The sequence below is a fragment of the Apiospora aurea genome (assembly GCF_038362705.1).
Source record: "Apiospora aurea strain CBS 24483 chromosome Unknown utg000001l_segment0_segment0, whole genome shotgun sequence".
NCBI classification, from domain to species: Eukaryota; Fungi; Ascomycota; class Sordariomycetes; order Amphisphaeriales; family Apiosporaceae; genus Apiospora; species Apiospora aurea.
In genome coordinates, this window is record NW_027117388.1 from 7,389,692 (window position 1) to 7,406,180 (window position 16,489).

The 16,489-nt window shown below is 57.3% G+C and overlaps 8 protein-coding genes across 8 annotated transcripts; 5 read left to right on the plus strand and 3 right to left on the minus strand.

Moving 5' to 3' along the window:
* Nucleotides 1–110: 110 nt before the first annotated feature.
* Nucleotides 111–1,297, plus strand: PG986_002260 (uncharacterized protein; the record flags this gene model as incomplete). The annotated part of the gene is made up of 2 exons (XM_066838482.1): nt 111–247; nt 298–1,297. 2 exons carry the CDS (start codon nt 111–113, stop codon nt 1,295–1,297), a joined length of 1,137 nt encoding a protein of 378 aa, XP_066707375.1.
* Nucleotides 1,298–1,351: 54 nt separating this feature from the next.
* On the minus strand, nt 1,352–5,080 carry PG986_002261 (uncharacterized protein; the record flags this gene model as incomplete). Its single annotated transcript, XM_066838483.1, has 4 exons — nt 1,352–1,364; nt 1,666–3,289; nt 3,460–3,587; nt 4,542–5,080. The coding sequence occupies 4 exons, from the start codon at nt 5,078–5,080 to the stop codon at nt 1,352–1,354; spliced, it is 2,304 nt and encodes a 767-aa protein (XP_066707376.1).
* A 1,253-nt stretch (nt 5,081–6,333) lies between these two features.
* PG986_002262 (uncharacterized protein) lies at nt 6,334–6,582 on the minus strand (the record flags this gene model as incomplete). The annotated part of the gene is made up of 1 exon (XM_066838484.1): nt 6,334–6,582. One exon carries the CDS (start codon nt 6,580–6,582, stop codon nt 6,334–6,336), a length of 249 nt encoding a protein of 82 aa, XP_066707377.1.
* A 393-nt stretch (nt 6,583–6,975) lies between these two features.
* Nucleotides 6,976–9,807, plus strand: PG986_002263 (uncharacterized protein; the record flags this gene model as incomplete). Its single annotated transcript, XM_066838485.1, has 7 exons — nt 6,976–7,188; nt 7,238–7,685; nt 8,168–8,251; nt 8,324–9,082; nt 9,244–9,314; nt 9,391–9,545; nt 9,663–9,807. 7 exons carry the CDS (start codon nt 6,976–6,978, stop codon nt 9,805–9,807), a joined length of 1,875 nt encoding a protein of 624 aa, XP_066707378.1.
* Nucleotides 9,808–11,932: 2,125 nt separating this feature from the next.
* On the plus strand, nt 11,933–13,197 carry PG986_002264 (uncharacterized protein; the record flags this gene model as incomplete). The annotated part of the gene is made up of 3 exons (XM_066838486.1): nt 11,933–12,253; nt 12,349–12,845; nt 12,924–13,197. 3 exons carry the CDS (start codon nt 11,933–11,935, stop codon nt 13,195–13,197), a joined length of 1,092 nt encoding a protein of 363 aa, XP_066707379.1.
* Nucleotides 13,198–13,440: 243 nt separating this feature from the next.
* PG986_002265 (uncharacterized protein) lies at nt 13,441–13,671 on the minus strand (the record flags this gene model as incomplete). Its single annotated transcript, XM_066838487.1, has 1 exon — nt 13,441–13,671. The coding sequence occupies one exon, from the start codon at nt 13,669–13,671 to the stop codon at nt 13,441–13,443; it is 231 nt and encodes a 76-aa protein (XP_066707380.1).
* Nucleotides 13,672–14,494: 823 nt separating this feature from the next.
* On the plus strand, nt 14,495–15,050 carry PG986_002266 (glutathione-dependent formaldehyde-activating enzyme; the record flags this gene model as incomplete). Its single annotated transcript, XM_066838488.1, has 3 exons — nt 14,495–14,546; nt 14,619–14,740; nt 14,811–15,050. The coding sequence occupies 3 exons, from the start codon at nt 14,495–14,497 to the stop codon at nt 15,048–15,050; spliced, it is 414 nt and encodes a 137-aa protein (XP_066707381.1).
* An 824-nt stretch (nt 15,051–15,874) lies between these two features.
* PG986_002267 (Glyoxalase/Bleomycin resistance protein/Dihydroxybiphenyl dioxygenase) lies at nt 15,875–16,432 on the plus strand (the record flags this gene model as incomplete). Its single annotated transcript, XM_066838489.1, has 1 exon — nt 15,875–16,432. One exon carries the CDS (start codon nt 15,875–15,877, stop codon nt 16,430–16,432), a length of 558 nt encoding a protein of 185 aa, XP_066707382.1.
* Between the last annotated feature and the right edge of the window lie 57 nt (nt 16,433–16,489).

Here is a 16,489-nt window from a genome sequence, read left to right on the forward strand (position 1 = left end):
AAATGTGTAAAAACAAAAAATAAAAAGGAAGAAGGGAAAAAGAAATGAAGCACGAATGCTTGTTCACACATTGAGTTGCTGTTGGGCAAGTAGACCAACACTCAGCGACAATGCCACACCTACCTTCGGGCGCCTGGCGCAGATACGGCACCATCCTGCTGGCTTCCGCCTTTGCCGTCATTCTCTACGCCTACATCGACCTCTCGTACTCGTTGCCCTGGAACCCGGACCGGCCAAGCCTGCCCATGTTCCCCGCGGCGCCGCTCGCCAAAGCCTGCGACAGCGCGCTTCCCCGAGCGCCGATGAAACGGCTGCACCCATCCCCAACCTGGTCCACTACATTTGGCTGCTGGCCGATCCTGCCGTCTTGTCCCTCGACTTCAAGGTCTTCATCAGCGTCTACTCGGCCCACCTCTTCTTCCGCCCGGACAAGATCTACTTCCACACCGACGCCTCGCCCGAGCTGTGGGAGCGCACCAAGGCCTCCGGCGGCGACTGGAGCCGGCGCGTGCTCAACCTCCCGGGCCTCGAGCCCAAGTACATCGACAACCCCCGGCTGACCACCCAGGGCGTCGAGATCGACACCTTTGGCGCCAAGTCGGACTTCGTCCGGGCCTACGCCCTGCGCGACCTGGGTGGGATCTACCTGGACGTGGACGCCATACCGCTCCGCGACGTGGCCCCTCTGCGCCGTTCCGGCTTCGCCAACGTCGTGGGCGGCGCCACGGCGCTGGCGCCCAAGCACACGGGCTACGTGAACACGGGCGTCTGGCTGTCGCGACCCCACTCGAACCTGGCCGTCCTCTTCGCCGCGGCCATGGACGCCTTCTACAACGGCGTCTGGGCCATCAGCGTCGGCATCCTGACCGATCTGGCCTACCGCCTGCACGCCGTCCCCGGCGAGGTGCTCATCATGAACCCCCGCGCCTTCGCGCCCGCCAGCTTCGAGTTGGCCGATACCGTCCGGCTTTTCCGCCCGTATGCGCCGCGCTTCTCGCAGGGAAACGGCAATGATGCCGACGACGGGCTTCCCAAGGAACTGTCGAATACGTGCGCCGATGCGCTGGCTTGGCTGCGCCAACGCGAGCACGCGCCCGAGACCTGGAAAATGGACTTTTCGGCAACGTATGTGCTACATGCCTTCGACGACGACGCCGCTAATGTTGGTGGTGGGTGGGATGGGAAGATCACGCTTCCGTACGTACTCGCGCGGCAGAGTAACTATGCGAGAGCCGTGTACCCAGCGATCCGGCATGCCATCAAGGCCGGCGTCATTCCTGTGGCCGAGACAACATGACGATGTCTTGGCTTGTGAGAGGGAGATACTACGATGATTAAATGCTAACTGATTTTACGGCCCCTCCCTGTTGGTGCGCGCTCCGACCACTGTGCCTCTACTGTGAGAAGCCGCTAAAAGTACTTCTATCGCACAGCAGAAAGCGTTAAATAAAATAATAAAGAATAATATTAAAAGTTAATAGGTATAAAATAAAAAAAGGCAGTATAACACTATATAAATATATAAATAAAATATTCAACGTAACGTATTAAACGCGTTAAAAGGATAACCCCTATCTCCATCCTACTGCGACAGCTTCTTTCTGCCCACGGCTTGTTTCCTCGGTCATCACCTCTCCAATTGCCCTATTTATTGGCATTAGAGACGCCCAGTCGCAGGGCATGTATTGTTTCGCTCTCTTGGGCGCCCGGGGAGCACCGTAACGTGTGAGCATCCGCACCGTTTCCTGAGCACCCGGAGCCAACGAATTCGTCGCGAGGTCCATAGGGTTCATGTGGACGCTCAATTGGCCGCCATTGACTTCATCGTCAGGATCCAAGGTGCAGTTGTGGTCAACTGGTAAACCGGTTTGGATCAGAGCCTCGAGTGCGAGACGGTTGCCACGCGAGCACAGGGTCGTGACTACTTCGGAGAGGTACACAGCCTCTGGGTCGCCGCTTTCGAGGATCCCGGGAATGTCCAGGACTCGGGCCTCCTCGACCAGGTAGAGTATCGCCTCTGTGCAGTCAAGCTTGGCGCCGGCGGAGAGAACTCTGCACCATGCATACTGGTCCATTCGCAACGACTTGGTCTCCAGCAGGACGCACAATGCCTCGACACGATTGCCTGCCATCGCAGCATGGGCCGATTCGATGGTGACCAGTGCTTGGCGCGAGAGCAGAAGTCGCAGCATGCTCAAATCGCCTTGCCAGGCGGCTAGCTCCACCAGCGTGGGCATCGTACTAAACAGACCATGCGAACTTCCAAGGTACGGGCGAGCGTTGGTTTGGAACGGTGCGCCGTTATCGATCAAGAACTCGGCGGTTTCCACATGGCCGCCGAAAACGGCCATCAGAAGCGCTCGGCCCAGGCCCCAGTCGCGATCTTGAGCCCGTCTGGGTTCGAGACGGTTGAAATCCAGGATCCTCTGGACGAAGGCCGTTCTGCCCAGCCTGGCGGCTAGCCCGAGCACGGTCCGCAAACGCTCGGCGTCGGGAGCGAGCTGGCACGGCGGCTCCAGAAACAGGTTGAGCATGTCCATATCGTCGTTCTTGGCGGCGGCAGCCATGGGATTGGACCTGTCGGCGGTGACCAGCACGCCGCTGTCGAGGAGGTATGTGACAAGAGCAGGGTTTCGCGCCTTGACAGCCGCGTACAGAGGCGTGCCAAAGCAAGAGCTTAGAGCCTCTAGATCTACCCGGTGCGAGCCCACATGTGTCATGTAGACGGGAAAGGATCCTGCGTTTTGCTGTTTCGCGTTTGCGATGGCCGGTTCGTAAACGGCTTCGAGGCCGAGCGCGATGGCGGCGGGCAGCAGGGAAGCTAGGGCGTCCTGGTCCCATACTTCGTTGAGCGCTTTCATGGAGCGCTCGTTCCGCGGTACCGGGGGCGTGAGAGTGTCCAGTCGGCGCTGGATGTTTCGACACCACCCCGGCTCGCCTCCCCACCATTTGTCCTCGAACTCGGGCTGGTAGTCGCTCATGTGGTGGCAGAGGGCCAGCAGCGCGGCGTAGTACTTCCCTTGCTGAAGCTGCACCTCTTCTTGTCCTGTTTCGACCAATCTCGCTGCTGTCGCCTTTGTCTTTGAGCCCAGCAGCTCATCCAATAGCCATTTGAGGCGCGACTCGATGTTGGCGTTGCGATTGTCCGGTAGCGGACTTGGCGACCGTGCGAGCCGATACTCGAAATAGCGCGCGAGGAATGGCACGGGACTCGAGGCGATGCCAAGTCGGCAGCCCATAAGACCCTGCTTGCCGAGCAGTGCGCCGGTGGCCTCAAGCGCGACGAATACTTGTTGGGTGAACAGCTCTAGTAGTTAACAATGCATAGTGGTTAGCTAGTCACCACAGTTCCGGCTTGGATGAGTTTGGTGCAAGTAGAAATGAATATTGTTTAAAAAAGCTCGGGGGTTAGTGAATATGGGCAACGCTAGGTAAGGTAAAGTAGGTAGATAGTCTTACTACAGACGAGACGGAGCCGCGCGAGGAATGGCAGGTTGGCCGGTACGACGACATACCGCAAGATGTCCTGGATGATCTCCAGTGGCAGGTCGGAGAGGGACTTGGGACTCATGCTGATGCCGGCCTGCCTATGTCAGTGGTTATTGACCACAATTCAAATCACTGGCGCGTGCGTGGGTGAAGAGACGACTGAGGTTGAGTGCGTGTGAATGAGATTGAGCAGAGATCGGAGTGCGGGGCCGGGAATGACTGCACCCATGCAATTGCCCGACAAGTTATTAACCTAGCGATCCGCCACAGCTTGCTTGCAGTTGCGCCGCAGCCCGATTTGCTATCGGTAGCATCATACAGTAGTTCTTGCTTTATCGGACAATCCCAGAAAACGAGCACACTATGAGCACGAGTATTTGTTCTCTGGATGCTAGAAAGATTGGGATGTCGTGCGTTGATTGAAAAGCAGACACGTCCAGGGGTGGGTGGTGGTGCTCAATTGAGGGCCCGCTTGACTGTGGCACCGACGAGGGGCAGTTTTTTTTAGGCGCCCAGCACCCTGTAAGTAGAGAACGGCCCCTCAATTCTGCAAGGAGGCATCAACCTTTACGGTGTGTCGACAATGAACATCATCTGAATACTTACTGAGTACGCAGCCATACGCGTGGAACCGACGGGAGCTATCTGACCAATATATGCGAAGATACATTCGATGAAACTAGTGCACTTTCTGATATCTGCTCAACTAACTCTTCTTTCTCTCTCCTCACCCCACCGGCCCAAAGGGTAAACCAATATTCTCTTCTCTCTCTACCAAGTAGGCAACCGGCGTTGCAGGATGGCCGTCCTCTCCGACCTGCCGCCCGCGATCTCTGCCGCGACATCGTCCAGCACCCCCCAACGAAGACGATGACGCCAACAGTATGAAATGCCTCCTGCCTGGCGACGGCCGCCTTCTGCTCCGGCCGGCGGGGAAATGAACGGTCCGCAGCGTCCTGGAGGCTGGAGCCGCAGCGGGGCTCGGCCCGCCCCACTACCAACCTGTAAGTAGGTACGGAAGCGCGATGGAACACGCCGATATGGCGGCCTACATACTACTCGAGACGGAGCGGGCCGGGGAAGAAGGAGAAGAAGAAGAACTCCGGCGGCAGCAGGGTGCTCCATTGCTGCCGTGCCCCGCTGGAGATGGCCTGTGGCGAAGGGGCACGCAGACGTCGTGAGTGCGCTCCTGGCCGGCGGCGGTGTGGAGCCTCTCGGATACAAGGGGGAGGGATAGTGGTGGCGGAGGTTCGCCGGGTCGCTCGCTGTAAAAGTATCGCGTCTTCACGACGGGGTTAATGTTCGCGGCGGCCGTGGGCGGGCATGCCGGGGTCGCGTGCTTGTTTATGGAGGTCGACGGCGGTCTCGGGCTTGGCGCGGAGTGGCGGTTTGTGGTGGGAGAGGTGTTGTTGAGTGCGGGCAAGCTGCCTTTTTGGACTGGATTCTGGCGCAGAGGAAGAATAAGAAGAGGAAGCCCAGTGGCAGCGATGACGGAGACGAGGGGGGATGGGTCGGCGGCAGGGAGTTCGATCTCTTGGGCGAGGCATGTGTTTGGGGCGACGCGGATATCTTGAAAGTGCTCGACGCACATGGAGTTCTGCTGGATCGCTCTGTGTTGGCATTGGGCTTTGCACCAGCAGAGGTGGAATGGGAATCGAAATCGCAATCGGAATCAGAATCGGAATCGGAGGCAAGCAACTTCCAAGGTAGAGATCGCTCGTCCTTGAGATATGGCGTGCAGTCGCCCAGCCTGTGGTTCGAGTCCCCATTGCTCGCAGCCATGAGCTGGTCGCGGGCGGACGTGGTGGAGTTCCTTCTCGGTCTTAGGCGGCCGCCCGTTGAGGATATCTTGGGGACTTCGGTCGGGGCGCTGTGGAGAGAGAGGGTCGGTTCCCCGGGAGGGCTGTAAGGCAGTTGCTGGGCGCCGACGTGTGGATGTGGGATGCTAGGGATGCGCCGCCCTGAAGGGAACGACGGTGAGCTGCCGGCATGGCAACCAACACCTCCTGCCCCCCAAAGCTCCGAGGTGACCAAAAGGTGGGAGACAATTGTACCGAGCTCCTACACAAGTAGTGAAAGAACGGCAGCTTGTGCTAACAAGGACCGAGGGGACCTCAGTGGACGGAATACAGTACGACCTTCTGGTCCCCTGGCCTAGTGGTAAAGGGCACCTATGCCTCGAATGCAAAATAGGTAAAAGGTTGGGCCCGACCTTTTTGATTGTCAGAGGTCCCGGGTTCAATTCACATTTGAAAAATAATAAACAATCAATTGGCGATGTAAACAATCAACTGCCCAGGCGTGTAGCTACAGGGCATGGCAGGCCTGTAACCACAGACCGTTCAGTGGACGATAATTGCCGCCCACCTCTGCGTCTGGCAGGTTGTTTTCATCGACATTACTGGCGCCATTGCCCGGCTGTATCTATTATCGAATTTATAGAAGAACTGAATAACGGCACGACGCCGCCGTCGCACAGCTAGTACGTCGCATACGGCCCACTGCCTGGGCGCCGCCACGCCGACCAATGCTCCGCATCCGCCACCCGATACGGCGTCGCCACCCGAAGCTCGCGGTCGTAATTGCGGGTGCGCGCGATGCCGCACCCTCTCCATGCCTGCGCAAGGCCCAGCATCTCCTCTGACATAACGCCGCCGTCGTCGGGCCTCCCCAGCTTCTCCAGGATAGGGTCTTGCCCAAGACCCCCGCCAAGCCCTGCCGCAACTGCATCTGGACCTGGTCGAGGTCAAGCCGGCAGACGTGCTTCGCACCTTCTAAAAAGGCGGCGAAGACGTCGAAGCCGATGGGGAGCTTCTTCTCTGGCATGCAGCGCCAGTACTTGCCTCACAGCACCGCGACCTTCCGGGACGCGCCCAGGATCGACCAGCAGGCCGGGAAGTCGACGTCGACATGGCGGAACGAGGAAAGCGCGGTCCGGAACTCGGGAAAGAAGAACCACCCCAAACCACTAGGACATTCAAGCGTGTTGTCGGGGCCGAAGGCGTCGAGTCGCTCGAGGCGGTTGATGAGGAGCGTGTCGATTAGGGGGGTAAGTTTGGTAAGCCGAGAGAACTGGTTCAGGGGGTCTGCCATTTTACACTGCAGGTGGTAATCATGTATATATGCATGTACGTAAGCAGGCTACTGTAGGAGGGCTGACGTTGGGGCAACTGGTGATGCAGCTGGTGCTGAATGGTCGACAGTTCCAAGGCTCGGTTCCTGGATTTCTCGGTAGATGCAGCCGTCCCAAGCCCCTGTGATTGGTCTGTACTTGGCAGAGGGGAATGGCCTACAGCTACAGCTCAAAACCCCGCGCCAGGTAAATGAGAAAAAAGGCAAGAAAGTAGGTAGACAGAGTGACTGGTCAGTCGACTGCCAAACTGGAAATCAGAGGTATCATGACAAAACTCTCAATGTTCTTTCCATCACCGTCCAATCGCTCAAGTTATGGGAAAACATCAACCCTCATGACACTCGAGTCTGCTTATGTCTGGTGTTGCTTACTTCACTCAATCCCGTCTTTCAAACCCAGACCAACCATTCACTGATAAAAGTTCCTGTTCCCCACCCGCTTACTCCGAGCTCACGTCCACTCGAAGAGGTTCCAAATGGACGTCTCCCACCTGTATCCGAGACTGCCCCCCCGGAGCTCCGCCAGGCCATATGGCAGCACGTAGGCTTGTCAAGTCGGCCCCTGCGGTAAGGCTGGCGCTGCCACGCCGGAATCTCTCAGTGCTTTCCGAAGCAGCGCTGTTTACCAGTACCGCGAGTGCCCCTGGGACGACGCCTGCCGGCTGGATCCGCTGCCGGGCTTCCTGTCCCTGTTCCGCGGCTCCGGACGCTCTACCTGGCCGACGCGGACCAAGTGCGCATCGACCCCGGGGGCCGGAACCTGCTGGTTTCTGGAAACGCGTTCTCGGTATCACCTCCCATTTCGGATGACGAAATGTCCATCACGGGTTACCGCTACTACGGGGCGAGCCACACCTGCCCCGTCTACGCCATCTCGAACAAGGCCGACGAGAATTCGCCCCTCATGCGCTACCGCTCCGAGAAGGGGGGCGAGATAGCAGCCAACAAGCCCCACCTCTGGAGAAATATGCACATCTCGGACATACGCCACCGATGGCGCGGCCCCTTTCCTTACTACCAGTCGCTGCGGCGCCTGGAGATCCGGTTCCTGGCGGACTTGGAGCGTGAGCCTCCATCCCAAGACAATTCGCTCAGGTAACAAGTACGTGCATGCAACTGTGACCCTGAACCATTCCATTCTCGCCAGCTGGGGTGGCTTGCATTGTTGGCGCCACGGTCACCGGAGTTGTGGCCGTTGGGGATGCAATACACCCCTCAGTCGAAGGACACCTCGCCCGTTGTGGTTCCCTTCGCATCGTTATCGTTTTCCACGCGGGTTCCGAGTTCAAACCGAGGCGATATTATCACCGTGGTATTTGTCACCCATTTGCTTGTGATTCTTCCATGGCACAACCCCGTCTTGGCCGTCCGGCTCGGGATACCACGGCTAGCACGGAATATCCCAGTACCTACTTGATGGGTCGCGCGGCACCCGGTCGCCACGCACCACGGCAGCCGCGAGAACGACAGTAATACTGGAGCTTCTGGAAGTGTTCCTGGCTAAGGTTGGGGGAAGACTGGGCCTCCCCGAGCTAGTCCCCTAAAGATGCTCCGCGGCGCAATCCGGCACGGGCGGCAGCACCCAGCGCATCGCATTATGCTCCCGGCGTGGTCCATAGTGGAGCGAAAGGTGAGTTGGCACGGGATACCACAAGTAGAGGCAATCTTTGAGTCCGTGTTCGTTGCCTGCTCGGTCGAGCAGGCTGTGCCTCTCGACCGCTTCCCGTTTCCATGGTCTGTCTGAGCACTGGCCCCACGGCCCGTCCCAACCACGACCAATCGGTCCAGGCCAGTCGGGCCGCCTGCTCCACTGTATACGGCGTAGTCTGCGGCGGCTATACTCTAATCTCGAGGCTTGTCCCACCGTATGCGGCGTATACTCTGACTTTGAGACGTTTCCACCAACCATGTCAACTCTCGCTCGTTTTCTCTGGTTCGCGAGTTCCACTTATCTCGGCCGTCCTCTTTGTAGCCTTGGACTCTTTCGATCCAGACCGCGCGACTCTCTCGCATCACGGCATCACTCATGCCAACAAGCCCGGTCTCGTACCACCGCAGAGCACTTCAATCATGTATAAAACGAAGCTCGTCCCGAACCGTTTCTCGAGTTTATTCCTCAGCCACCATCTGTCTTCACCACGCCCAGTTAGTTCTTGCATCCCACCGACCGACCCCGGGTCCAAGCAGCCAAAGCCCACCATCCCCAACAAGAAGATGCACGCCCAATCCAGCCTGGTCGCCCTTTGCGGCATGGTCTCGCTCGCCCTGGGCAGTGTCGAGGTCCGACCCGATGACCCGTACGCCTTCCTGGCCGCCGAGGCGACGTCATACGAGGACTTGGCCGTACGCGTCTCCGCCTTCGTCGCCGCCTCGGGCGAGCCCCACGAGCCCGTCCCCAGCCCGGTCGTGACCCCGGCCCAGCAACAGGCGATGGATGAGCTGATCAAGAGCATGCAGCCTGGTCAGTTCTGCTACCCTAACCTACCATCTAACCGGTTGCTATTACAGCTCAAAGCTAGCTAGCTAATTTAGCTAGCAAGCAAGCAAGCAAGCACCAATTCGGGACTCTTTGAGAAACGACATGAGCACGCAGGCTAACCGAAGATTTTCTTATCTTTTTAGTGGAACGACGTAACGGAACTCTGGCTGCCCGTCAAGGCGGAACCACCTGCCGCAGCTACGCCCCTGCTTATGTAAGGAAACCCAACCAACCCCCCTTATGGAAAACTTGCGCATCTTTGCTAATATTCTTCTTCTCCGTCAAACCAGGCTCCCGACATGGTTCGATGCGTCAACTACCTTGCCAGCCTCGGACAGCAGGAATGCCGCGTCGGCAATCGGGCTTATATTCACTCACAGATGTGCCACGACAAAAGTGCGTACATCACCGCCGCGAGTGGTGTTCATGATAGGGCGACTAACTGGTACGTCGTGTCCTTCCTTCCTTCCGTCCCTTCTTGCGGATCCGTGACCTCTCCCTCCTCCCCTCCCCTGTTCTTCCAATGCAAGTCAGCTAACTGAAGGATGGTTTATGATTACAGCGCCACTGTGGCGAGAGAGGCCGGACATATTATGGACATGTGCACCACGGCAACCAGCGAACAGATCTCTGGATACGGGTTTCTTGAGGATGACCGGTATATCGAAATCATTCTCAGCGGCGAGCCCCCGTTCGTCGTGGGATGAGATTGGGGGCTCTTCTCGTCCCGTATCGGCCGAACCAGATGAATTCGGTAATTATTTCTAAACCGAATATCATAATCACTCGGTAAATATAAGAGGCTACATTTAGGGACACTATATACAACTACATTCAAGCCTACATCGCCTATATAAATGTGTTACGGAACACTATTGGCCGGATGGCGGCGTTCGTTTCAAGGACGGCGGAATATGTCTAGACCTGCGCGCCATACAGCGTCGATACTGACGAGATACAAAACTGCCAAAACTACCAGTCCATTTGGCCAAGGACACTACGAAAGTACGCATGAGGTCAGACATACGCTGCCATCCGTGATAAGTACATAATGCAGAGAATTTGAAACTTCATTGTAGGTTTGAAGCATCAATGCAGATTCCTTCCCTACCGGCAGGAAAACAGTTATTGATACCCCGAGAAGATCAGCCAGCACCATGCTGGCGCCCACTCCAGGAAATGCATTGAGCGTATACATTGAAATTGCCTTTTTTTACTTCTTTCCTCCTTCTTTTTTGCCAGCACTTTGGAGTCACATCGGGGCAATCCTGCAGGAACACAAACCCTCACAGAAACCGTACACCGCATCTTTGGGTCAACTTGGTGGCGTCGTTTGTGGTACTGCACCAACCTTTCCGCGACTCCGCGTTGGCTTGCCGGCGCAGCATGAAAGGGCGAGTATCAGGCCAACAAAGCTGTGGCCAAGGATCTGCGCAAGCAGGCTCTTCGAAAACAGGCAGGTGGTTGTTGGCTTTCTGGTCGAGTCGCCGAAGCCTCATACAGGGGACTCTGGTCGGCGATGCGCATATCTCTGGGTCGTGGAACCCTCCATTTCGAAGTTATCTTTCCGCCGTGGCCTGGAGTCGTTCCGAGGTGGATGGAAGGCGCCTGATTGGTCCCCATTGGGCAGGGCGGGCGCGGGGTGCACAATCCCATCTCCAAAACCGGTCCAATGCCACGAGCCGGCTTATGTGGTAATATTAATCCTGTGCTTCGTAATCCTGGTTACAACATCTTCTCGCCTGCGACTAAGATCCAAAGCCGCCTTGGTTCGGTCCCGGCCGCTACGTCCTAACCTGGCTATTCCACCCTGGGATATGTGACTAACGGTGTGACGGATGCGCCAACGGCCGCCAAGCATGGGAACCGCTTCACCGAAAATCTGACATGATGCGAGAGCCCTGCAAGATTCTAGACCCAACACACCAATCCTTAGTCACACGACGAACAGTAGGAAGGCGCATGCGTCATGTGAATCACTCTCTTGCCCCTGCTACTACAGTTGGCTTGCTTACCCTGTTCGCATTGTGCTGACCGTCAGCAATTGGCGTGGCTGCGGGGCCAATCACACCGCGACCTCTGATGAGCGTCGTGGACAAGGAAAAGAAGGCAACCCGTAAAAGCCCGTAAACCAAGCCAGGGAAACCCCTGCGCACGCAAAAGCTCTGACTGAGTCTGACAGAAATCGGTCGGCCCGCACCTCATAGGGCTGAGGCTCTCTACGCTTTCCACAATAAATGTGGGTATGTGACGGAAACCACAAAAAAGGGGGGCCCTTCGTAATCACAGCGTATCATGGCCAACATGTGCATTTTACGGAGATCCCGCTTGAGATCATATTACCCCTGACCCACACCTCCTCCATCATTGTGATTAGGTAGGCATCATGTTTCTGGGGGGGGTAAAGGAGCGGTCTACTGGTAACGGGCCTAACGTCATTGGGACTTCTCAACATTGGTTCCAAAGTTTGGTTGGACACTGGAAGGCATGCAGGCAAGAACGCAACCGAGTGAGTCAAGCACCAGACTGACGGCGAGGCTCCCTGGCTTGTCTCTACTTGTTGGACAGCCTAGAATGCCGTTACTGGCCGTTGTCCCGAGTGGGCTGGAGAACGTCGCAAGACGGCTGCGATGACAAGGAAGGCTTATATAAGACATTTCTTTCCGAATGTTGTCGGAACTAGATGAGAACTCGCTCACTTGGGTGACCAAACTGCGATAAGACTCTATTCTTAAGATCCTATCACATATACGGGACAGCCCCCAAACACTCTTTGTCATCCCATCTCAACCCGTTCACTAAAGCTCACACACCTCTTCTAATCAAATCATCATGAGTTCCGTGGGAACCGTAACGGCAGTGCTGCAGAGTCTGTCTCCCCAGTCCTGGTACTCCAGCCCCCGAGCCGGCAGTGCCCTCGCCACAGACACGCTGGAGCTTGAGGCCGAGAAGCCGGAGAAGACGCTCGGAGACAGACTCCGCCCCCTCATCACCTCGTTCGTGGAGAAGGACCTCAAGTACGAACCCAGACCCTCCAGAGACCACACGGCCCTGTGGAAGGCCGCGGACGACTATGCCACCCAGACCGGCGTCGCAAGGGAACCGGGCTCGCGCTCATCCAAGATCTTCCAGACCGGCGTGATGTACGCAGCTGTAAGTCGAACCTTGACTAATACCCCAAGCCTCTCCCACCCCCCTCATCCCATCCCCCTGCGAACCATTCGCTAACTCTGCTGCTACCCAATCAGTGCTGCATCCCCCGCCACCCCCTCGAAGTCCAAGTCTACGTCGCCATGTACTCCTGGCTCGGCCTCCTCCTCGACGACAGCGCGGCCGAGCACTCCGACGAATTCGCCCGCTTCGGCGCGCGCTTCGCGGGGGGCGAGCCGCATCCCTTACCCTTGCTCCAAGCCTGGGCCGACCTGCTGCGGCTCACGTATACCTACTGGGACGCGGCGCCGGCCAACTTCATCGTGACGGCGTCGCTCAACTTCCTCAACTCGAACCTGCTACAAACAAGCGCGGCGTTCCGGGGGATCGCGGCGGCGGCCGCGGCGAACGGGAGTACTGGGAATGCCAATAATAGTGGGCGGAGTTGGGCGCGGTATGTGAGGGAGAAGGATGGCGGGGGCGATGCGGTTGCGTACTTCACGTTTCCGAAGGCGATGTACCCCAACCAGGAGGAGTACCTGGAGTGCATCCCGGACCTTGCCCGGTATATCAACCTGGCCAACGATGTCTTGTCGTAAGTTCTTGCCACTACTAAGCGGCAACCCCTTCCCTTAACACCGAACCAAAGACTGACATATTTCCGTAACCCCAGGTTCTACAAAGAGGAGCGGGCAGGCGAGGATGACAACTTCATCAGCCAGATGGCCATGTACGAGGACAAGGACAAGCTCGCCGTCGTGGAGGACCTGATCGAGGACGTGGCCAAGGCGGTGGCACGGATCCGGGCCACCATCCAGGGGAAAGAGCCGTACGCGTCGGCGGTCGAGGACCATATCCTCGGCTATGTGGCGTTCCACAAGCTGAGCCCGCGCTACCGGCTCTCGGAGGTCGGGTTGGGCGAGGAGAAATTCAAGGCCGCTCCCTAGTTTTGATGTGGTTTGGGGTGGAGGTGACTAGTGCAGGAACGGGAAAATAGTATACCTCAGTAGACTCGGTCGCCACAAGGCATTGATAGCTAATATACCAATCGTATTCCACAAGTTGGCGGCTGAAACTTTGCATGTCATGTTTCTCTCCCCCTCTTTATCACTTCGTCATGGGTCCTCTGTCGAGCTTGCTTTGCATTTGGTGTCCCAAAAGTCCAATGCGAAGAGCGTATGTGCGTACACTTACACGCCTCTGTCCTCGCAAGCGCACTTCTCCCCATGGACCCATCTGCGCGGTTGCCATTCCGCCTTCTCCGCGGCGCTCAATCCCACGCCCTCAATCTTGTCCTTGCACGCGGCGCGAAAGACGCGGTCGTAGTTGTCCGTGGTCATCTCGGTGTCCCCCAGATATTCGGGGCCGACAATTCGGGCGTAGTACGACACCGGATCACACCGGAGATACCAATCGCTCATGTGCAAGTAGCAAGACTACGGCGTGATGAATGGCAGGTGTTAGCAAAACCATCTTGGCGTTTCCAGCCGCCTCCTGGAGGAGAACAGGGAACAGGGGACAGGGGGTGGCAGGCCAGCCTTACACGTATCATCTTCTGGGTATCGAGATGCTGAGAAACCTCCATGCCCACATCGAAAATCGACAGAGATTTAAGACCGGAACTTTTCAGAATGGCTATGTACGGAGGCGTCAAAAATCGATTGGGTAGCACTCGATGGCCAGACTCGCACGCTACATATCTCGAGGTCGCGCGGCGGGATCGAGAGATCCCAGATCTGGCAGCGCAGTTCCGAGGGTAACCGCGGAAACAGACGGAACGAGGCCATGGGAAACTAAGCGAGGGAACGCAGGAAGCAATTAGGCAATCAGTTGGTGGGGCGACTCTGCTGTTCGGGCCGTGAGGACTCGATAGACTCCCTAGGTCGCCGAATCGAGATGGGATCCGCTACGCTACGGTGCCGTTCTGCTGTTCCTGTCGACCGAACTCGGGGTTTTGGACATCGTTAGGGCGTGTGCGGGGAAGGGCGGGAACTCACCAGGGCCTGCGTTAGTGGCGCGGTGCCCCTGGATTCACTAAGCCAAGCCGCCAAGCCGCCCGCTATTAGCCCTTCGATCGGCTTCTGCCCCTCCCACATCGAGCCCACCCGAGATCAAACCCCGAGAGCAGCACTCTCGAGTACATAAACCCCAAACCTCCAGCTGTCCATCAAGGTGTCTGAATCTCGCCAATCTCAACCATCGTACCTGCCATCCTTGCATCTATTATTATCTACCACTGCCAAAATGAGTCTAAGCGGGAGCTGCATGTGTGGGGCGGTCAAGTACGAGAGCAGCAGTAAGTCACAACAGCTTACCCCTCTGTTTTCCGCTGCTGCTGCACGCAAAGACTAATTCGCCAACCACCCAGACGAGCCAAAGGTCACAGCTCTGTGCCACTGCACCGACTGCCAGAAGTGGACTGGCGGCGCATTCACCTCCAACGCCGTCGTCCCCGAGGATGGCTTCAAGGTGGTGAAGGGCAAGTATTTTGTCAATCTAAGGATGCGACAACTCAACCGGAAACCTGACTGACCGACAAGCCCCAACAGGCGAGCCAAAGACCTATGACGTCACGGGCGCCTCGGGCAAGAACAACCGCCACTTCTTCTGCGGCACCTGCGGCTCCAGCCTCTACACCAAGCTCGACGTCATGCCGGGCGTCATCATCATCAAGGCCGGCGGGCTGGACAACGGCAAGGCGGATCTGGGCGGCAAGGTCGATGTCGAGTTCTACTGCAAGGACCGGGTTTCGTACCTGTCGGACCAGTCGGGTGCCAAGCAGGAGCCTGCCTTCGGCTAGAACTAGAATGCGCTATTTATTTCATATGGCTCAATCAACTGAATGGCAATGAGACAATTCTGAAGCTATTCCAACCAAGTCAAGTTTCTGCTCCTCTGTGACACTACGGCCACTGCCACTTCGATCTAGCCATTTGCTTAGTGCGTTGCAATACGCGGCAGGTCAAGTCATGGGGGTCATTGTCGTTCTCATTTGATCTTGTGCTGTTTTGTGCCTGACCGTGCAAGCCAGGCTGCCGGCCCTGGATTGATTGAGTCAGGGGCAAAAGGCAGGCATCATATATGTATTATCACGACGGACAAGGGCGGATCGGATCGGGCCGTAGACATGAACCTGCAAGGGCCGGAAGACCACCAACCGCCCCTTGCATTGAACCCCCCTCGGCGGCGGTTTGAGGTGCTGTGTCAATCAGCCCCGGACATTGGCCTGTTCGTTCTGCGGGGTCAGGTCCGTCAATATGGGCCGAAGGGGGTGGGGTTGCAAAGATGCCCGATCGAGGGTGGGACAGGAGAAGGTGCTAAACACTAATTCGACTCCATCTTTGGACGACACAGGACAGCGTGCAATGCAACGCCCATCCTTCAGCCGCGACAGTTGAAGTTCAATTTCATGTAGTCCCAGGTGAGGCAATTGGTGATCTTCGAAGATATTAAGCTCCGATGACATACACTTGGATGCGTGACCCCCTTTTTAGTGCCCGTTTCCCCTCCTGAGTCCCGCCCCACAATTTCACGGCGTCATCACCATCATCACCATCACGTCCTGCAAACTCTGAAAAGAAACGAGCGGACCGGCTCCTCCTCCATTTGCTCCAACGCAACACCATGTATCGATCTCCTATCTTAGTGAACCGACTCCTACCAAGCAGCCTCATCGCCCAAAGAAGCAACGCTACTATTCTCCGAAGCAGCAGCAGCACCACCATCTCCAGCTTCGGCTACCACACCCACCGCCGCAGCATGGCCTCCTCCCCCAGCAGCATCGCGAAAGTGCGCTCCCTCGACCACCTGGTCCTCACCGTCCAGGACCTGCAGGGCAGCGTCAAATTCTACGAGTCCGTGCTGGGCATGCGGCACACCACCTTCTCGTCGGGCGAGGGCGACAGCAAAACCGAACGGCACGCGCTCGTGTTTGGGTCGCAGAAGATCAACCTCCACGTCAAGGGCCGCGAGTTCGAGCCCAAGGCCCAGAAGGCCCAGCCGGGCTCCGCCGATCTTTGTTTCTTGGTCGACGAGGATGTCGAGATGGTGGCGGCGCGGCTGCGCAACCAGCGCTCCGACATTGAGGTGCTTGAGGGCGGTGGCGTCGTTGAGCGGACGGGGGCGCGGTCGAAGTTGCGGAGCGTCTATGTTCGGGATCCGGATGGGAACCTGGTTGAGTGAGTCCGACCTTATTGCTTCTGTGTATTCCTATTTGTAAACTCCTGGGTTAGAGAGCAG